The sequence below is a fragment of the Haliaeetus leucocephalus genome, unplaced genomic scaffold (genome assembly GCF_000737465.1).
Source record: "Haliaeetus leucocephalus isolate CR32 unplaced genomic scaffold, Haliaeetus_leucocephalus-4.0 Scaffold237, whole genome shotgun sequence".
NCBI lineage: Eukaryota > Metazoa > Chordata > Aves > Accipitriformes > Accipitridae > Haliaeetus > Haliaeetus leucocephalus.
In genome coordinates this window covers 254135-276865 of record NW_010972673.1, presented here as the reverse complement: position 1 = coordinate 276865, position 22731 = coordinate 254135, and the positions used below count along the sequence as shown (strand labels likewise).

At 37.8% G+C, this 22731-nt stretch overlaps 1 protein-coding gene across 4 annotated transcripts in view; it reads left to right on the top strand.

Moving 5' to 3' along the window:
* The window catches only part of GALNT1 (polypeptide N-acetylgalactosaminyltransferase 1), a 61382-nt gene that overhangs the window by 20483 nt on the left and 18168 nt on the right, over positions 1-22731 (top strand). For all 4 annotated transcript variants that reach the window (XM_010568075.1, XM_010568076.1, XM_010568079.1 and 1 more), the window contains 3 exons: positions 365-539; positions 14925-15091; positions 21313-21520. In XM_010568075.1, the coding sequence (XP_010566377.1) occupies positions 365-539; positions 14925-15091; positions 21313-21520 (550 nt within the window). The remainder of the gene's footprint in view (positions 1-364; positions 540-14924; positions 15092-21312; positions 21521-22731) is intronic.

The following is a 22731-nucleotide window of genomic DNA, read 5'->3' as shown; positions in this document are numbered from 1 at the left end:
TTTACTTTAATCTTTACTGAAATTCCTGTAAAGGAAAATTCAACTTTTCCTGAAAAGCTTGTGTGTGCAAGAACAGTCTGGGATATAAATGTCTGTTGTTCCAGAACTTTTAACAGTAAAGGCAATTAGAACATGATGATGGATAGATATAAACCCTTACTGTTTTTTCAAATGATTTGTGGTGTCTAAGAGTAGCACTTAACTACTTCTGTTAAACTTCCAAATATGAAGATTTGTTTTCACTTCTAAAACCTGGTGGGTTTAGAACTCTATTTTAAACAGGAACACTCCTACAGTGTATAACAAAGTATAAACAAACAAAAGCAAGGATAAAAGTAGTTACCAACATTTTGTTTATTCTTAGTTCCAGAACCCATACAAAAGCCACATGAAGGACCTGGAGAGATGGGGAAGCCTGTGGTCATTCCGAAAGAGGAGCAAGAAAAAATGAAAGAAATGTTTAAAATAAATCAGTTTAATTTAATGGCAAGTGAGATGATTGCACTCAACAGATCTTTACCTGACGTCAGGTTAGAAGGGTAAGTGCTTTATGTTGTATTAAAAATGTACTGTATTTAAATGAAGTATGTGCAAAGAGTGATCCAAGAGTTCAGTTCTGTCAGATATTACTGTTGAAGTGAAAAGTAGGAGGATTTCCTGTATATATGGTACTTATTTGTAAAATAAACAGCAGAAACCAGTTTTCTTCTGTGTTATTTAGCTTTGAATCTGATTACAAATAGGAAGCCTGTTTGGGGAATAGAAATTAATTTGGTTGAAGGAAAACAAAGTTAACTTAAGACTTGGTGTTTCAGGAAAAAATTACATATTTGAAAAATTCATGCACTACTTGTAATGAGGCAGACTAAAATTCTGCATTACATGAAATAGAAATACTTTAAAAATTTCTTACCTAATGAAATGTGCAAAGCCTCATTTAGATTGGATTATAATGTTTTCTAATATCCGTCTGGTTTGTTTTTGATCTTGCCTCTGAAATATTGATCCTTGCAGAGCTGTTTGAGTCATAAGTAATTAAAAAGAAAATTGTAGCCTTGTTTTAAGTAAAACTAAGATTGCTTTACTCTCCTGGGGTTACTCTGGCAGGGTAGCTGATGAGTCCCCCCCAACCCCTCTTGTTTATGAAAGGGACTCTCAAGTTAGACAAAGCTCATGAAACAAGATTTTCCCAATCAATTATTTGCATTCTCTTGCGAGAATCAGATGCTATAGAAACCCCATTTCTTCAGAAGCTCTGCTGTTGCTTCTGCGTACACGAGGCCTAGCTGCTGGATTAATTTGTTTTCATTTCCTACCTCTGAAGACAGTATTAGAAGAAAGAGATGAAGCTCTGACTGCTTTTCATTTTTAATGAGTGATAAAGAGCTGCTTTGTAGGTACCTTGATCTATTGTAATGAATGTGATTCTATGTAGCGTGTGAGTTCCTGGTAGAGCTGGTGTTCTTAATAACTGAGCCATATAGTTTTCAAAATATGATTTCATAAGTTTGAATTAATGTTACTTTTCAACTGAGTGTCAGATATATTATTAGTCAGATTTTATGATCACTGCTTGCCTGTTTCTCAGTATAGTGCAAGAATGCAAATCATGAACTTGCAGGGTTTTCTTTCAAAACTGACGTGTTTTTTGGGGGGGGGGGTTATATCCTTTTCTCTCATGCTATTGCTCTGATCGTGGTTGTAACTTGGCAATGGGATCTCTTGGCATTCATGCAGATTCGTATGTAGTGTCTGCCCCTTTTATCACTCTCTATAGGATAAGAAATTGCCTCGCTGTAAAGTGGTGTCCTGGTTTCAGCTGGGACAGAGTAAATTGTCTTCCTAGTAGCTGGTATAGTGCTGTGTTTTGGGTCCAGTGTGAGAAGAATGTTGATAACACACTGATGTTTTCAGTTGTTGCTAAGTAGTGTTTAGACTAAGTCAAGGATTTTTTTCAGCTTCTCCTGCCCAGCCAGCGAGAAGGCTGGAGGGGCACAAGAAGTTGGAGGGGACACAGCCAGGGCAGCTGACCCAAAGTGGCCAAAGGGGTGTTCCATACCATGGGACATCATGTCCAACATATAAACTGGGGGCAGTTGGCCTGGGGGGGATCGCTGCTCGGGAACTAACTGGGCATCGGTCGGTGGATGGTGAGCAATTGCATTGTGCATCACTTGTATGTTCCAATCTTTTTATTATTATAGCCATTATTATCATTAGTAGTTTCTTCCTTTCTGTTCTACTAAACTGTTCTTATCTCAACCCAGAAGTTTTACCTTTCTCCTTCCCATTGTCTCCCCCATCCCACTGGGGGGGGAGTGAGCGAGCGGCTGAGTGGTGCTTAGTTACTGGCTGGGGTTAAACCACCACAAGTGGTGACTACCACTGGTTAAGAACTTGTAGTTAGCATTCTCAACTTGTTTTAGCTGCGAGGAAAATCATTAGTTTCTTCAGAGACTTTTGTCAAAGCTGAGATGCTAATTTGGGGTGATTTCTGTATGTTTTTTCTGGAAGAGCTGAATTGAAGGAATTAACAAAAGTTTGGGGAAATGATAGTTACAACAGTTGGTTATTGGGACGGCACACAGGAGTAATTTTTCATTATGACCCTGGAAGGATGGAGGAAGCTAAATGGCATAATCTGTTTATCAGCATTCATATTGGAAAACTTGCATGTATATATTCTACCATTTTTATAGTGTAAGTACAAAGATAAGACAATAAATTTGTGGATCTAAAAAGTTGACTTAACCATAAGCTTTGTGAAGTCTAGACTTTTGAATTAACCAAAAATGGAAAGAGAAATTGTTATGAACTATTAAAAATTTGTTACCTAAGCATCACTCAAGCTTTTGCAGACAAATGAAATAACAATTTTAAAATCAAGTTGAGCTATAGGAATTTTTTGTCTTACACACTCGGCCATGCTCTGCAGTTATTGTGTTTCACAGTAAGATATGCATTATAAATTTAGTGGTGTTGCATTTGCTTCTCCTTTCCGTTTGTGTGGACACAAATACTGTCACAATACTATGTGTGTGAAAATGGAGTCTTAGAATAAAATTTTAGGTAGGGTCTCAGGGAAGAGTTGGATTTTCTGTTATTGTAAATTGCTGCCAACAATTTTAACATTTATTTGCTGTGTGCATTTTTAGTAGATTTTGAGAGAAAAATGGTCCCCCAAAGGCTCCTCCTTTTGTCATCTTTTCAGTATGTACTCTGTAAGGTCACACTAATTAAAAGTTGGGGCGCATGTTAACATTTCCCCAGCAAATTTGAGAATAATACTGTGCTTACAAGGCAATGGTATCTTAGTCTGTATGTGTGGATTAATGTTACTTCCCAAGAACACTGTAGCCATTTTCAGGATCATGAAAACTATAAATATGCTTCAGTGTTGTCTGTATGTCTTATGAAAGTATTTATCTGGTTAGTCAAAACACTCACATGGTCAGAACCTTCTGCTGCGTTAGTGGAGTTGCTTCTGCTATAAGTTGTTCTATCCATATATCCCTGATAATATGGAAATAGTTTTGGGAGAAGGTGAATGGGTAATTTCTAATCACTCCTTACCACCTTTATGTGGTAAGCTGCCAGTAGCACTTTCAATCAAGGTTTTGAAAAAGTGGGATATGTTCAAAGGCACACTTAGCTGTTCAACCATGTAATTATTTTCTTCGCAGGTTTTGTGGGTTGCTTCCTTTCATGTGGTGTGGGGGGAAGATTATTTCAAGTCCTATATGTCAGTTCTTCTGAAATACAGAAGTCTGTAAAAGTTGTGCCTAACAGTTAATCATTCCAAAGCTGGTGGAATTAAGTGTGCCAGGACCAATTTGCCACATGTATTTAATGGGGATGGCATAACCTGTCAGCTGGAGAGCAGTTTTCAAAGTAGTCTACATTATCCTTCATATTAATTTTTGGTTCTGCCAAAACCTCGTCATCTGTGCGAAGGCAAGCACGTTTGCGTACCTGCTCAGTCCTCGAGGCAGCGAGTACCTTCATGGGTTACATGTTCTGTCTCGCATGTCTGCCTCCTTGTGCTTGTATAGTCATCTCTATAGATGACTCACTCATCGTGTGGCATCATCTTTATGTTTTGGCCAAGAAATTTTGTTTCCTTACTAGAAGAAAAAAAAAAAGTGAGCTCTTTTAATAACTTCTAGGCACTCCTCCAGCTCAGGGAGCTCCTCAGTAAGAGACACCTACAGAAGCTGAAATTTGTGTTCTGCTGAGCTCTGCCCCAGTCATATTAACAGGTTTATATTTATTTTTATTATTTACAAAATAAAATTTCAAAGTTACTGAGGCACAGAGCTGCCTTTAAAATCACTGACATATGCCTGAATTGCTAGTCATTTTGTGTCTGTAATCGGGAACATTATTCTACTTACTCTTCTCGTTATCCCAACTCGATTTGCTTAACAGAAAAAACTAAACCAAAAGTAATTTTCTTAGCCTGGATACTTCCCCGAATCTGGACTGGGGCATGTTACTGTAACTAACTCATGTAACTGACAGTGCCGCAACCTCTAGAGGGTTGTTTTTGTGGGGGAACAAGCAGCTGGGGACAGCAGATTGGTTTTAAGTTGTTAATAGAATGATTCTTGTAAGCACGTCTTATTCTGGTCTGTGAATCAGTCATCAAAGTGGGAGTTGATTCACAGTTGCCAGGAAAATACGCAGCTGTGGGCTTGACATGGCAGCGAAGAGTAAAAGATGGGTGATTAGGAACACTAGAGTCTTGCCTTCATTTTGCTGAAGTTGAGGGAGGCAGGGAATGAAATAGGTGTCGGTGACTAAAATAGGTGTTCAGCTGTGCCTATGTGTCCTAGACCGGTATTCAGGCTGGAAAGTGGTGTGGTTAAATGCATGAAATTTGTATGTATCGTATGACTTGGTTTTGCTCTCAATGCTGTTTGAGGTGACTTTGGAAGCTGCTTTGTAAACTGAAGAGTGAGTGCTGTGTTCTAAGGCTGAGCTTTCCAGCCTGTAGTCATTACTTAATAATTTGTGGAATATATAAAACATTTAAGAAGGCATTTGGGTCCCTGGTGTGAGAGTTTAAACCCAATTCTGACTTTTTTACGCTAGAAAAGAGCATCTTAAAACACTCTTCTTTTCCAGGCACAAGTGGTCAAGGCTGGAAACAATGGAGGCATAGCTGGGAAAGAATAATGTTGTTCACATAAGCTCTGGTTCCCACTGGAGTTTATGCTGCAGCGCTAGAAGGGTGTCATATTTTGCAGGTTGTCATATTTTGCAGGTTGAGATTTCTTGGAAAGGTGATGGGCTTCCCCAAGGAGCCCTGCAGCAAGGAGGAGTGTGGATAGCTTTAGGATACTTCAGCAACCCTTTCTCCAAGGCTCCAGGTTCTGTAGAACTTGGCATAAAAGATCTGTCTTGTCATTTTGTTCCTTAGTTGGTATAATTTTGCCAGAATTAAGAGTATCGGACGTCTTATTATACCTCAGTTAGTTCTGCATGACATTTGGGACCTTTTCACTGTCCTTTTTGGAAGCTGCCTGTATTCAGGAAGTAGGTATGTTGGGGTTTGAGTGGTATAGGTAGTGTTAAGGCATAATCAGAATTTTTAGCCAGATGACCCTACATATTTGAGTGAACTGGGTCTAAATTAATATAAACTATGACTTCAGCCACTTAATAGAAAAATAAGATGCAGATCTCTAAGACCTTAATATTCAACTAGTGCAGTAATGTGGTCAGTTTAAGTTATTATTTAAAGCTTTTTTGCTGAATCAAGCTACCCTGCTCAGTTCCTGCTGCTAAGCTTACTTTCACAATCGGGAGGAAGTAGACAATTTTTTTTCTGGGGTTAAAAGCTGCTGTTCTACATCTAACTTACGTAAATGTTGTCGAGTTTATAGCAATTATGCTGGGCTCCTTTCTGAGTAAGTCCTTCAGGTGACTAATTCTGTCATTTCTTTGCTTAGAAAGAACCATGTTTAGATTTAAGCTTTAGATTTAGGCACTGTTAATTATATGATACAATATAATGCTTTTCAGTTATGGGACTGCAATCTGGTTCTCATAGGTGTGCTTTAAAAATGTATTGTTGATTTTAAGCCTGAAATATACATGTCAGAATACACTGGAATTTGGATTTTTAACTTCTCAAAACAAATTGATTTGCTTTATACTTTAAGATACTACAGTTGAATCATAATGTGACACATTCCTAAAACTTACACAATCTCTGTGTAAGGAAAATAGTTTGAGTAAACCTATTCATGGTGAAACTAGTAAAGGCACACATGCAAGAGCATGCTCTTGTCACACATTTGAGTTCCATTTTACGTGTTTTTTTAATGGCAGCACTTGAAATATTTACTTCCATGAGAGGGTTGTGAAGGGGTGCTCTCTTTTTTCTTTTTAAGTATTTTAATTCAGGAGAAGGGCTAAGGGGATAGTTTTATACTACATATAATCTGGTGTAAATGTGGACTGCAACCAAAAGAAATCTTCCACTGCTTCTGTTGATACTGATCTGACGATTGTGTGGCCTTGGCGTTCACTGACTGGGTGGAGGATTGCACAACAAAAAGGGGAAAAAAGTATATTTTGTTGAATCAGCAAACTGAAGCAACATACCCAGCAGCTGTATGATTACCAGATCTGGCACAAAGAAGGGGATGGGACAAAACTGTAATGGTGAAAAGTGGAATTACTGCTTTTGGCAGCAGCCCACAGTTGTACCGGACTAGGTGGAATGTGGGGGGACGGGGGGGAACTTTCTTGCAGAAAGTGTGTATTGAAATCCCCATGAGGTCATGGGGATTTAAATAGCTCCATAAATTGTGATATGCTTTGTGAACTTTTGGTGTTCATTTAGCTCAGGTCGTAGTGATGTAAAAGATAATAAAAAAGAGCGAAGTTGTCAACACAGGTGGGGGAACACTACAGAAGTTTATTCAACGTTTTGCTACAAGCTAGAAATCCAGGCTGTTAATTATCCTGGCATCTGTAAAGGAAATCTGCTGATCTGATGACCAGCAATGTAACTTTCAGCAGTGTCATGCTGGAAGTCTGAAAGCCTGTGAGGTATTAAAGACTTTACAATTCTTTCAAGCAAGGAATGTTTTTTCATCTGGCTTTTGTGGTGCATATAGCTTGTTACTGGCCCAGTGTAGAATCAACATTTGGAAATGTTCTTGTTCATGTTGACTTAATAAGTTAGGTGGAAGAAATTACCTATAAATCTTTTTCCTAGAGAAAGTTTAGAGGGGAAAAAGTCATTTAAAAAATAAGCTTCCTTCCTGTAAACTGTTTTTTTTAGAGAGAGAGAGAGAGATGTATGTATGCAAAGATATATACATGTGTGTGTCATTTATAGACACACAAACACTTGGAAATCTCATTCTTAGTTATGAGTGTCTTGCATTTTGGATGAGCAGCCATATCCTGAACGTTATTCAAATTGATAGGTCAAGTATGGAAAATAATTGGCTAGAGAACTTAAGGTTCAATTTCAGTCTTTGAGGACAGAATTGGTTTTGCTTCTGTCAAGAGATGCTTTCCTGGGATCACTTTCAGGATAAGGAAAATTGTCAATTGCACCTAATTATTTTTGTGAAATTCTGCTTGAATTCTGTAACCACAATGGTTTTAAGGACCATTTTGGATTTTGTTTCCAGGGTCTAAAGAAGATTTCTACTTGACTCATGAGATAATGCGACCTTTCTTATATCCAAATCTTTGAGATCAGAAGAAAGGAAAATTTCATACTCTTGATGTCAGGTAAATTACATAATACTATCGAAGGCAGACATTAAGCAGGCTGGATGGAAACGTTTAAATAAGCATAAGGGATTTGCCTGCATTCAGGTTACCTGTTCAGAAGGATTAATTGGAGTTGTGATATGAATTATAGAAATGAAGACCTCTTTCTAAACGGAATTGTTCAGATTTCATTGGAAGCAGCAGCTTCAGGGGTAGCGTGAAGTTTTGTTGCGACCTTATCTGCAGTGCTTTCTCTCTGTGCGGCCACAAGTTAAAACTGTGGTTGTATGCAAAGCCTGTGTAGTGAAAAGTGGTTTGGCATGTTACGACAGTCTGATTCCATCTTTCTCAGAAGGCTTGCTTTTAGCCCTTTTGGCTGTGTTGTTTCTGTGTGAAAATTAGATCTTTATCCAGCTCGATTGTCTTCAATTTGAGGGCTTGGGGTATTCTTAAAATATATGTCAGAAGCAGATTTATTAACACCTTATTCATAATGATCTCATGAGGCTGTTGCTCATATCCAGGAAAGACTAAGTCCGTGTTTACCAGAAACACACCACTTGACTTGGGTGTTGGTGGTTCTTGCTGGAGTGTTTTGACACTTTCTCTGCCACCCCTGCTACAGGGCGTTATTCTCTGATGGAAATGTAGGTCAGTCTCTGCAGCTTCAGGGTGACTCTCAAGAGTCTTATTTTGAAAGTGTTTTCATCTGTGATTTAAGTAGAGAGAAGTTTTTGCGTCGGGCATGGCTGTGCCTCAGCTTTGTTACATCAACTTTATCGCAGGATATAACTTATGGCAAATGGACAGGTAAACAATGGAGTACTGACATTTTATGGCACTGCAGCAATATTCATCAGATATCAGTAATTAAAGCCTGAGGTTTCATGAGAGGAGTTCAGATTTTCTGATTTTCCTCTCTATTGATCTGGCATTAAATTTGGTAATCTCAATAGAAAATAAATGTATATTTTCAAGTCTAAGGATACTGATGCTTACTTCCCAGAGACTCTAATTTATTTTAACACCGAAGAGTACGCTGTTTGTACTGCATCAGTAATATTAAACAGATTTATTACAGGGGCTGTGCTGTGTAACATTTCCTCAAAACTTCAGCTCTGACCTGATTTTCAGCAAGACTTGGATTATTCCTTTGTCCAATTTAAGTTCTGGGATGCAGCTTATTTATAACTGCAGCTTTTATTTATAACTGTTGTTTGTAGTATGCAAGATAAAAGATTGCACTGAATTTGTAAGATGACTAAATAGGTTTCCCTCCCTGCCCCAATCTGTTGCTAGTACAGCTTTCAAAAATGCATTGGCACCGCATTATCATACTGCACATATCAGCTCGGGTCTGAGTTCCACTGGGATTTCCCAACGGAGCTGCTTAGTGCACAGGAGACGCTTCTGCTTGTGTTCCATCTCTGTCCTTTATCAGAGTGTGCTGGGCTGTGTGCACTGGGCTAGAAAACAAGGATGGCATACGTGGGTTTTTGCTGTTAAATGTTTTTGAGCCACTGGAAATTATTGGTCATGCCTTGTTCCTATGAAAGGCTGGTGGAATCTGGGAGTAAAATTGGTGTCAGGTGTAGCAAATCATGGCTCAGGTGGTGTCTGAGTCTATTGATTGTTGTGATTAGGTAAGCATGAGTGGCCTCCTTTTGAAAATTCCATATTTAAAAAAACCCCAACAACTTCCTATGTTACTTGCCCTCTCGTTGCTCTTCTGTGGAGAATAACCTGTTGGCAGCATAAGAAGGGGTAGAGATCTGCCCTGTAGTATTTAGAAATTTAGCATTTATTTCTAATGCAGAATCTAATTATGACATCATCTTTCTAGAAGATGACCTGCATTTTTTTTTTTCCATGTTTTGCTTCAGTGAATGAGGTTTTCCTCGCTACATAAACGTCATTGTAGTGTGTAACTGATTTCCTACAAGATCTCTATCCTGTTTGTAGCTTTTTTTGGGGGGTGTGATTCTTCAGTCTATAAAAGAAAAGTATTTAAGAGCTATCAGGATATTAAATCCCATTTTATTACATTACTTTCAGAAATGATTTAGCATGACTTTGAAGGGTATGCAAACAGATCACTTGTTAACATTGTAAAAATTTGTCTTTCAAGACATGACAGTATTGCACATGTAGCAGTCAATCTTGGGTTTTAGGAATAATTTCTAAGTAAATTGATCCATGAATACAATTTCATAGTATTGATAAAATGCCAAGTGCTAATCTGTAATGAGATGGCTGCACAGCTGCATTTTTGTAAGGTAATATTTAAAGTGTTTGTGAAAGTCCCAAGGGTAAACTGAACGAGGTGGCATTAGCATCGCGACGGGTGGTGTCCCGAGACGCAGAGACGCCAGGAATTCGGGTGCCGATGGCTGGCGTGGGTAAGCTTTACTGATCTCGAAGTCGGGCACTGAGCAGAGCAGATAGGTATCAGAAGAACTTCACCGTCTGAGGAATTCAAATGAAGGATCTCGTAAGATTGCTGGGTAGATTTCTTCTGTCCCTGAAGTGGTGAAGTATGTTTTTTCTCATTTGTTCACTGGCGTGAGAGAAGAGGCTTGCAGGTCTGGCAGATGCGGAGGAGAGCTGGAGAGCGTACGGTTGTGGTGGTGTAGGAAGCGCAAAATGAAGAGTTGTCTTCTTTCCGTGCAAGACTGTGCTGAAGCAGCAATTAAACTCTGAGACTTAATGGCTTAATTTTATTGGGACGGAATTGCCTTACTTGATGTCTCCTCTGGTTATTTTTGTAATGTCTCCTGTTGATTATTTGTACCCTGGGCTGAAAGAGAAAGTAGGAAAGCACTTTATTCATAGGCTCTTTAGGTGCATTTGAAGTAGAATCAGGTAGTTTTCAAGTGGCTATACATAATCCACTGAATAAAATTCTCTTTGACATTTTTTTTTTCTGAACATCTCCCTATCTAAAATGTGCAGAGCATCTATATAAGATTCAATTAACACCTTCACAAAAAGTCACGATAATGGAGAAGTGTAACACAACTCATAGTTGCTTTTGGCCTTCCGTTTTAAAAACTTTTGTAATGGATTTAAAACTTTGAAATCAGGCTACAGGGTGTTAGGGACAACAACTTGTATTTGTTTTGCTGTCACTGTTCATATCTAGTGATGCTATACACATATGTTAGGATCTGTCGTCCTTCCTTTGCATTTAGTCCATTAAACTTAAATTCAAGTTACGAAGGATTTGGACCTGTTACACTGCCTTGTGCTATTGGGAGATATGGACCTAGGAATAACCATGTAGTTATAAGGAACTGGGCCAAAGTATTCTGAATATATGATGCAAAATTGCAAAACGGTGAAATTCTGTGAAGAATGTGTATGAGCATCTTACAAAGGTCGGAGCAGAGTCATGTCTTCATAGTCCTGTGGCTCCTTTGTGAAGCAACTTTTAAAAGTATAACTTGTAAACTTAATTTTTTTTTCTCAAATCTGATTTTGATGGTGCATTAAAGATCACAGATAACTTTAATTTTATTTTGTGATTAATTTTCCATTTTATTTCCTAATTACATGAAAGCAAGAAATCGAATATTAGGGAAGAGTACAAGGCTAATGCAGCGTTCAGTGCATAAGACAGGGACTTGCTATGAAATAAAGAACATTACTGGTTTGAGCATTGGAATGTGTACATCAAGAAATGTAGACTAATTAGGCTTTTTGTCTTGATCATATTTTAACAATCTGGCCTATTCTTCTTCTGTGTCCTTAGGTAATAGGGCAGTAAGTCTCTGCTTGCATTTAAAATGTCTGACATTTTGGGGGAGTTTCCACAATTTAAATAATCTGTGGAGTCACATTAGCCGAGAGTTTGCATGGTGAATGACATAGATTAAGGAAAGGATGATGTATGCCATGTGAAGTAGCCATTCTCAGCTGCCGTTTGGAGACTTCATTAAATTACTGGAGATGGTATGCCTTCCTAATATTATGCACTCAATTTTAAAACTGTTTGAGGCATGATCCAACAAAAGGAATATAATGTATTAGTAGTTAATTAAAATTCAAATTGTCCTTAATTCATACCCTATGTGTCATAGCCCTCATGGTTATATTCTGCTACTGATGTTGCATAACTGTTGGCTGAAACTAATGCTTTATTTTAAATTCTATAGTAATCGCTTTCTGGCGTAATTTGTTTTCAAATGAAAGACAAAAAGGGCTATTAATTTAAATGTTTGTTAATAAGGATAAAACATGAGGTTTACATAGAAGGCTGATGCTCTAATCACAGGCGTCAACTGTTCTATTTTATTTGTCTTATGTTCTGCGGCAATATGTTCCTGGGGGGAAGGAGTGTATGTCAGTGTTTTCAAAAGTAAAAACAGGGGGGGTTATTTGTATATATTCACAAAAACTTATACAAATATAGCTAAAAGGTATATATAGAAAGGCAGGTGAAAGCAGTATTAAAAATCAGATGTCGTACTGTTAATTCTTTCCTTTATCCTGCCTGCATCAACGAATCTTCCCAGAATAACTTCACACCAAACACTTTATTAAGAATAGCATGCAAAAATTCCAAACCAGTTCTGTTATGAAACACCCTTGTGTTTCACATGGCCGCCTTTTACGTATTGGTAAACAAGCCAGGGTAGGGTTGCTCTTAAATTTTTATCCCAGAAAGGGTTGATCTCTGGGGGTGAGACTAGGCAAGTCTCGTTATGGAAAGGAGGATGTTCACCTTCTGCAGGACAGGAAAGTGGGAATGCTTTGCAGGGGGTAAGGTTGTCCCGAAAAATCCCTGTAAGCCTTCCTCTTAGTGCTAAAGAGTTCCTCTTCAAAGACAGATCTTAAATGTTATGATACATTCATACTTCGGACAGCGTAATGATTTATAAACATGGTGGTCCCTGATCACTTGGCTGGCTTTTGTTGTAACAATTCATTAATTTGACCTCAGTAAAATAAAATCTGCTGTAAAACCATAAAAAAGGCAAGGCTGGAGATGAGAGATTTCGTATTACAATAGTAGATCCTGTGGCCACCCCAGCAAGATATTCCTGGTGAATGACATGTTACTGCTTTTCACAGAAAACTGCGAACGGGCTTCTTTCAACTTTTTTACAAATATTCTGCCAAAAAGTAGAGGAACAATTGGTAGATTTGTATTACTACTGTAGCTGAAGGTCTACAATCAGACAATTATTTTCTGGTCTAGGGAGCAGTGCAGCAGCAGGAATAAAACATCAAGAATTTGGTTTTAAAGTAGCAAAATAGGCTGAACAAGTGACAAACACGGGGGAAAAATTATTTGGCTGATGATTGAATTTTTCATCTGAAATTCACAGCATTTTTATGAAAAGTTATTTTTCAAGTGTTATCACAGAAATAACTTTATCAGCTGGCATGCTTTGCAAGTTTGTTTTTCCCACGTGAATTAAATGGGAAAACGTAGGGATATATGGCTGCTTTCCCTATGATGTTCACTTCAGTGTGGTGAACAATTAAATTTGGCCATAATTGCATAAGTAAGTAAGTATAATATTGAAGACAGATAGTGTCTGATCCTACTGCTGCAACTCTCAAATGAAACACGATTCCACAGAAGCTCTGCCAGATATTTCTTGAATTGTACCTGGACTTAGTGATCTTTTCTGGGATTTCTGCACACACTGGGCTTTTGTCACCACCTCAGAGCTGAAATGCCTATGTGCAACGAGAGCTGCTCTCGCTTTTAGAAGAGCTCTGGCGAACCAAATTATCCAGCAGATGAAACATTCATGTTGGGAACCCAGTTTTGGCTGACATACCTGGTATCACTGGTTACGTGGGATTAGATGCTGACACTACGGTCTTGTATTGGCAGGCTGTTCTTTCAGTATTGTTTTTATATGTTTAGGGTAAAGGATATGCACTACGTATGTCTCAAGCCCTCAGACAGCACTGCTGTCTGATGATTGATAGTCACGAATACTTGTTAACGTATTTTAATAGCATTTAGATCAGGTTACATTACAGTGAATCGACTCAATAATTAGGGATCTAATAAAAGCTTTTTTGTTGGAATGAAGCTCCATTGAATATATTTCTTTTTCCGCTTTAATGTTTTCTTTGTGCTTGAGGTCTGCATACATCTTTACCTTTTGATTCTTAAAGGATTTAGTACTGTCAAATCTTATGTAAGTTTTTGTGTGTCATTTTGAATGTGCGGGAGGAACAGATCTGTGCAGAGAACACTTAAATTTGCATGGTTATTTTTTAGAGCAGAATTGTATTTTCAGAATTGTTTAAGAGTACTTTATGTACAGCGTATTGATTTTTCTAGGAGATACTGGAAATATCACTTGTTTTAAAATAGTACTGTGGAGTGTAAAATATTTGCTGCATGTGGGGTTACTTGGTGTGTATGTCATATTTTGTGTAAATGTCCTCTATGCGCTGTTAGGAGAGCTAAACCTATGGTCTTCCATGGAAACTTTTGTAATGTGAATATAATTCTCTTTTAACTTGATGAACCAAACATGTATACAATGAGGAGAAAAAAACCACAACACCCTCTTTGTGTAATATAAAGACATTAAATTATGAAATATACTTAACTCACCGGTATCATAGGGAGCATGCATGTAGTCTTGGCTTTTTCCGAACATCAGCTGTGCCAGAATTCTTTATCTCTTTTAGTTATTATTTGGTTTTGTTCATTGTGTACTTTTTCTTGCATTTGCTTCCTAGTTTAAGTTTACCATTTCTTATCTTGCGTGTGTCTTTCCATTCTCCCTCTGCCCCATTACAGTATTAGGGTTTCCCCCTTGCCCTCTGAGGGAGCGCAAGCCTAAATTAGGGGCTTGGCTTAGTGTATCTGGACATGCCACTCTTCACAAAACAGTGGTAGTGGAAATAAAATAATCTGTTGCCATCTCTGTGTGTTAGCCGTATGGATGTCGCTTTCATTTCTGGAATTGGTTATTGAATTGAGGTTCTCCTTTCTTAGTGGTAGGATGGAATACACAGAGGTATACATAAAAGTCAGGGTGGTTTTTAGGTAAAAATATAAACCTATGCACCGTTTGCTCCTTTGTCATTCTTTGCATACAATTGATATATCATGAATGTTAGTATTGATACTCAGAAATAAACCTCAAAATTGCCATTCTAACTGAAGCCTTGACCTTTACAAATATATGCCTTATTTTTGTTTATAGGTGTAAAACAAAGGTGTATGTAGACAACCTTCCCACGACGAGCGTTGTCATTGTTTTTCACAATGAGGCTTGGAGCACTCTTCTACGAACTGTTCATAGTGTGATAAACCGGTCACCACGACACATGCTGGAAGAAATCGTCCTCGTCGATGATGCCAGTGAAAGAGGTAACGATAACGTCAATGCCTTAGCTTGCTGCTCTTTTTGCTTCAAAAATTGAGACCGTAAAAAGTCAGTCTTAGCTCTCCTCAGCAAGACGCAGTAGCTGGGGCAGGGGAAGGCAGAGTAAGCAATGCCCATTTTGAAATACAGGTGGGTCATTCTCCACTGAAAGCTAGTATAAGTTTATCTGTCTGTTTACTTTTCTGTTGACAGTGTAGAGTTCGTGTTTGCTAGCGGGTTTATCCAGTTACAGCTTTCATGTTCTGTGTTTAGGATTTTAACACATGGCTAAAGTTTGAAGGCATTTAATACTCAAATCACCTTGTGAATAATAGCAAAGGCAACTGTGTTCCTCACACACATCCAAATTCACTATCACTATCGCCATCAAGCTTGGTGTTCAGAGGGATTAATTTTGATTATTCAGTTCATAGGAAGTTGAAATTCAGTTTCTATGTTGTAAGAGATTCCACTTATTAATAACTAGTGCTCCAGATGAAAACTCCATGCTACAGAATGAAACTTTCTATATGTAATGAAATTAATAGACAAAACTTGAGACTGATTTTTTCTTAAAATAAAATAACTTTATTTAGATTTTACTCTTTTTGTATATTTTGTAAATTACAATATAGTAGAAATAAAAATAATATTCTAGACCATACCTGATACTTCATTTTGGTTAATAGTTGATATTTGGCTTCTTTGCTTGATCTTCCTCAGTGATATGGGTTATAAAGTATAACTTGAGGGATGTTTGGGGGTATTTTTCTTGTGTTTGTAAATGGAGATGACAGGTTATTTACGGGTTTTTTAAATGTAAAATATTTCTATAATTTTACACCAAGTCACTTCCCCCCCCTGTATTTCAACATTGAAAGTTTTCCACTAGGACTAATAGCCACTAGAAATAGGCCACTAGAAAAAAGTCTTGGCAGCCACCAGTTGTAGGCTGTTAATCTGTATCAGCAGGAATTCCCATGCTTTAGTTATGGAAGGGTTTTACACCAACCATGCTGACATCTCTGCCTGATGCTTCTGATTCAAGTGATGCAAAATCCATATTCTCCTGTTTATGGTAATTCCAACTCCAGAGTAAGTCGGCTGACTGTTGTGCAGACAACAAGATCTGTCCAAACGAGATATATGTATGAAGAGGGACACTGGATTTCAGATCATATGGTCTAAGCAGCATTATGGTGCGTGGATTACAATGCTTAACAGGAGTTTTTGTAGCTGAAGAACTTCAGGAGTGGATTTTTGCACTTCATGTCTAACATGGTAGAAAGTACAATGAGGTTTTTTTTCTTCAGATTGCATGTGTGTAGGATGCCTTAGCATATTAACTGACTTATTCCAAACTATGCAGGTCTAGAGTACAGCTGGTTGTGGAGTAGCTGAGTAGGCTAAAGAAAGATCGTATCGGCTAACTGAGCTCTGACCAGCCTGTTTTTCTATGGAAGCGTAGCTCATGCACTCAGGTTGTGTTTGCACTTGTATCAGTCTGTGTTCCATTCCTCTCTCGGGCACCCTCACTTGCTTTTGCTTTCTTACCTGATGTTAACTTCAGCTGCTTCAGCCAATTTTGGTGCAATTTGGAAGAAGGGACAGAGGTCTTGAATACAAATACGCTCTGGCAGCGGAGGAGGAATGCCCATGCAAAGGGCAAGGCTACCACATAAATGTATTCCAGATTAGATGAGAGAGATGGGATTAGGTTTTGCTTTTAGAAAGGCAAAAGGTCAAATTTTCACTGTTTCGACTTGTGGGGAATGTATAATTACACCCCTAAATTTCTTGCAGTTTTTCAACCTTTCTAAAAAATTCCACATTTCTTTGGTTCTAGTGCGTGTGAAACCTCTCACTTCTCTTGGAGTTGTTCCCAGGGAACAATCCTTCTTTTATCACGGATGTTGATATTTGGATTTTGAGTACCTATACTAAGTTATTGTCCAGGTATATGCTTCCTTAATGGAACAGAGGTAGTATGTTTGTTTTGGTTGGTTAGCTTTTGTGCACAGATTCTTGCTAGGAAAACAAAGTTTATCGCAGGTGTGCTCCGTTTCATTTGTCAAAACAGTCCTTGGCACTAATTCAAATCAGTGCTGGTGATTAATTGTGACAGGTCAGCTTTCAATATGATCTAGAAACAAAGAGCAAGCTAATATTAAAATAATGTAGACATAATATTTCTTAGGTTTTGCCTCTTCAATTTCTGTTTTAGAAAAAAATCAATTTTAACATAGCAATAAGCCATGTCCTCATTATGAAGTAGAATTATAGTCCAGTTAAAAAAGCATGTGGCTTTCTCTAGATAACTTTTCTGGTCCTGGGTTTGAGTTGGGTAATAAAAGCAAGGGAACTTAATTCCAGGCTGAAAGATACAGCATTTCAGACTTTTTTGGGTGTTGTTATTGAACCCGTTCCAATATTTAGTTTTGAAATCTGTGATCTTCATTTCAGATCGCTCAGGCATCTTCTGTTTGTAGTTATTTTCAACAATTACTGAAAGTTGTTTTTTTGTTTTGTTTTCCAAAAATTTGTTATGGTTCCAGCAAACATGCTTTTACATTAAACAAAACGGAAGGGTATGATCCCTGAAAATTTGAAGGGTTTAGCATATGCTACTTAAGCATTCTGTTTGTGTTGAACTAAACCAGCAGACTTTTCCAGAAAAAGAAAATGTTCAGCCTGAGTAGTGTATTTTGAATTCTAGCATCAGAGTCAATTTAATTGGAATAAAGTAAGCATTCAGTCTGCCTGAAGCACACTTTGTACCTGCTACTGTCATGCTCTTAGAAGAATGAATTTGCATAATATCACACACTTATTTACACTGAAAAGGAGAGCTTTGGAGAAACGACATATCTGTAACATTGTTCTCGAGTTACTGATCAGAATTGCATGTTTAGTTTTTAAGTATGGATCTTTGGTAACTTTAAAAAAAAAAAAAGTTACCAGGAGAAATCAGGATTAGTCAGTACTTAAAACTAGGTCAGCACTGAATGGCCAAGTGTGGTAGGCAGATTGCATTAGGATAGAATACACTAACAGGAGTAGTTATACAGATACAGACCAAAGCAATGTAACCTAAACTAAATTCTAGCCAATAATGTCTTATAAAAGATTCACATTTCTTAAAACTGTTTGCATGCTTGTATGTGATAAATCTGTGGTTTATTGTAGTTTAATAAAAAAAAAAGTTTGAAATTTAATTTTTCATTTATATTCATATGAATGTGACTCAGTAATAGAATTGGCAAGGTATTTTTCAACTTACTTACTTGACTTGAACTGAATGTATTTGCTCTTTTGGCTTTCTTAGTTCTGCTACTGCCACAGAAGATGCTCTTTAAACTGTCCATACTGCTAGGTAAAATTATGCACCCTTTTGATACAGAAAAAGTTTGAAAGGAATATCCAGCCAAAAGACTTAAATGAAACTAAAGTTATACCTCTGAAAATACCTGAATTATTATTGTTTTCAAGTAGAAGTATTTGTGGTTTTTTTTGTTTGGGTTTTGGGTTGGTTTGTTTGGGTTTTTTTAATATTATCAAACCTCACTCTGTTTGAAGTGTATGACGCAATGCTAAAAATTTACTCAGCTGTCATCCTGGGTCACTTGTAAATAGCTGACTCTGTGATGCATAAAACTTTTCATCTGAGTGTTTAATATAGGATTTAGTATAAATATGACCAATAGGTTTGTATAGAAAATCATCTCTACAGCTTGATTCTGGCTTTTTTTGTAGGCCAAAATGTATTCCATGCATTAAAAGACTATTCAAATACTCTTTTTAAAAGAAAAAAGCAGTTCTCGCCTTGAGAGACTTCTTTCTTGCCAAGAAACTAGTACCAGTTTCTGGGTGTATGACTAGTCCAAACCCCTAGACTCTTGCTACTTGAACTAAGGGAGGGATGTGTATTGCTCTAAGAGACAGTGCTCTGGAGGGAAAATTGCTGCTTGGATTTGAGCTTTTAGCCCTAACTGCTGGTAGCAGAGCAACACCAGAAATCTTGATGCCTGAGTTATTTCCATGCCTTTTGTAGGGCTGAGACATCAAGCTTTACCTTTTTGCTTATTTTGCTGAAATTCTGGTAATATTTTAAGGGCACAGTTACTGAATGTCTGGCACAATGTTTTGTTTCTGGGAATACTCCCTTCTGAAGTTTTGAACAAGGTGGTAGTTCATACGAGTATTTTTATGGACAGGGTTAAACACGGGAGAAGGACTGTTCTTAACCCTGTTCCCTCCGTAGTGAAAACACTGCACACGTCTGTGATTGTTTCTTGGAGAAAAAAAAATTTAAAAGAACTTGAAAAGATAAACTGAAATTTGAAATACTTTACAGAGAAAATGTAGGTAGGACTTAAGATTTTTATATGCAATACGTTGACCGTGACTTTCTGTAATAGAACCTTCTGGTTTATGCTTGTTCTTGACTGGCTGCACTTATACTATTGAAATCTTTCTCTTTTCCTCCTGGCAGTATTTTACCATTTTGTTAATGTAACTGTGCATTCAGAGACCAATGTCACAGCCCACATTCATTCAGCTTTAAGTGGTTAGAACTACTTTTAAAGCTCATCAGTACTACACCTGAAATGTGCAGAGGAACATGCTGATCTGTGTGACTTGCTCATGAGATGGTTAGCATAGAAAGAAATGCTTCACTGTTTTATTCTCTTTGTGTATATTGTAGAAGCCATATACATTAAAAATATAAACGTTACCGTGATACTAGTTATTTTAAATTAGTGGCTTTGGAAAGCTACACTGTAAAGAGGTGAGATTATATTTGCTACAGACTCAGTCAGCCAAGTGATCTCTGTGCTCAACCGCAAAAGGCCTGCAAAATGTTCAGACATGTACACTTGGTTTGTACTAATAAACACGTATTCATGTGAGTCTCTGTTAATATGCAAAATGAGAGTTAACTTGCTTTGAGTTTCTCTGGAGACAATTATTTAAGATCTATCAACCTCTTAGGCTCTTTTAGCACAGTTCAGCTTTCAAGATGTGTCAGAACTTATTTCTGTGGGTTTTAGTGACAGTCCAACAATGCACATTAAAAAATGAGGAGTCAATTAGAACTTATTCATCCAGAGCAGTGGTAAGGAATGGTAATCACCCTCAGGTCAACTCTGCCTCTTGAGATTTACAAAACAGCCACTAAGAGTTCATGCTGTGCCTTTTTTCCCCCCTCCAGTGTCACACTTACTCTTGTATGAGGTACTTACTATCTTACGCTAAATCCTACTGCAGGCTTTGCACTGTTGTAGTACAACTCCCATGTGCTTTGAATGTATAATCTAATATATTCCGTAGCTGTGTTATAAGACTATTTTGCCTTTTTTACAGATTTGAAATCTGCAAGTTATTGCAGAAGTCTGTTTCTGTGACTGTCAATTGCATTCTCCCTCAATTCTTTGTTCTTCCTTTGGCATCATCCATCATAGTCTAATTTTTCGTGATGGACAAAAACTGTGCCTGGCAATGGGAAATTTGTTAATTTGGCAGCTCTTTGTAATGCAAGTAATTTTTAGTCCTTAGGCATATGGTAGTCAGTTATGCCTGTTCTATTTTGAATAATTTGTTCCTCAGCTAAGCAGAGGTTTGTCGGTGTTACAGATATTCGTTTCTGATTTTGTCTTTATTTTTGGTTTTAGGTGTTACAGTGATAATGTAATAGAAAAAAATATTAGCCAGAAAAATCTAGAGAAAGCACAATTGAAAAGTGAGTTTGATCATGATTTAAACTGCTTGCAGAGAAGTTATCTGTAAGTTACATTCCTGTAAGAGGTAATTCATTATGTTCAGCTAGTTGGATCATTTTCTGTATTTTCTTGGTAGTGAAGTGCTATGTCCAAGAGCACTTATGCCTATGTTTTTGAAAGTTAAGAGTCACATCTACTCCATAATAAAAACTTGCCTATCCTGTCTTGTTTCTGTGTAAGCATTCTACACTCTCTTCATTTTTGTGTTTTCCATAGTGAAGAAATGAAGAGGAGGAAGAACTTCCTGCTCTAGCAAGTGGAACACATGGAGATTTGAAAGAGCATATTGTGAAGTGTAGAATAAGCAGCAGAGGAAACTGAGAAAGTAGGAAAAGGATAGAAAAGAAATGAGGAAATGTCTCTTAATTCAAGTCTCTTCATCAAAAAAAAAAAAAAAGCTGAACTGTGTAACTGACAGTTTCCATGGTTTTCATCATTCTTTGCAGACTTCTTGAAAAGACCGCTGGAGAATTATGTGAAAAAATTAAAAGTACCTGTTCATGTGATTCGAATGGAACAGCGTTCTGGATTGATTAGAGCCAGATTAAAGGGGGCTGCTGCTTCTAAAGGCCAGGTCATCACCTTCTTAGATGCTCATTGTGAATGTACAGTAGGCTGGCTTGAACCTCTGCTGGCAAGGATCAAAGCTGACAGGTAATTATCCATCTGTTGGTCCACGTTGGTTTTTTGGGTTATTAAGAAATGCTCCAAGTGTTGCAATAGAGCCTACAAGCAAATATCTACTTTCTGAAGGGCTGGATAAATTCTTATTGGTGTAAGGACAAAAGGCTAATTCAGTACAACTTCTAAAAAAGAAAACTTGGTTTAAAGTGAAGCTTTTATTGGGGTGCATGGGATAATGTGTTAAATAGCAGAGGACCTGAGCATGAGTGGATTTGAGAAAGCAGTGGAATTTGAGGTCTTCCATCTGCAGCCTGGCCCATTCCTTCATGAATTTGGGAAGATATTCTTGAGGAAGAGATGGAGCCCTGATCTCATGTGACGCCAACACTGTGAGCAAGAGCTGTCAGGTTTACTGTTTTAAGGTTCTCATTGTGGTTTCTTTATTTCGTAATGTATTTGTATTGTGGAAATTTGTGCTGTGACTTGGACTTCTGGGGTGTATTTTCTAAAGCTAGAATAGTTACTGGAATCATACTGATCTACACTGCAGTAACATAGCTTTGTATTTCTATCATAAGTCAGCACTTGCAACACTTACATCCATGATAGTGTGATGGAAATTGTATGGGGGGAAGTGAAAGTATGGTCTACTCTATAAAACATTCATACATCTGAGCAGTAACTCTGTAGTTGCACACTAGTCTGTTAGTAAATGGCATATTAAATAGACTAGATATTAAGTTACAGATATCTGGTTTGTTCTTATGGTTATAGATAAAAATCACTTTTAAAATTTAACATTACAAAATCATAGAATCAGAGTGGTTTGGGTTGGAAAGGACCTTAAAGATCACCTAGTTCCAACCCCCCTGCCATGGGCAGAGACACCTTCCACCAGACCAGATTGCTCAAAGCCCCATCCAACCTGGCCTTGAACACTGCCAGGGATGGGGCATCCACGCCTTCTCTGGGCAACCTGTTCCAGCACCTCACCACCCTCACAGTGAAGAACTTCTTCCTTGCATCTAATCTAAATCTACCCTCTTTCAGTTTAAAGCCATTACCCCTTGTCCTATCACTACATGCCCTTGTAAAAAGTCCCTCCCCATCTTTCCTGTAGGCCCCCGTTAGGTACTGGCAGGCTGCTATAAGGTCTCCCCGGAGCCTTCTCTTCTCCAGGCTCAACAACCCCAACTCTCCTAGCCTGTCTTCGTAGGAGAGGTGCTCCAGCCCTCTGATCT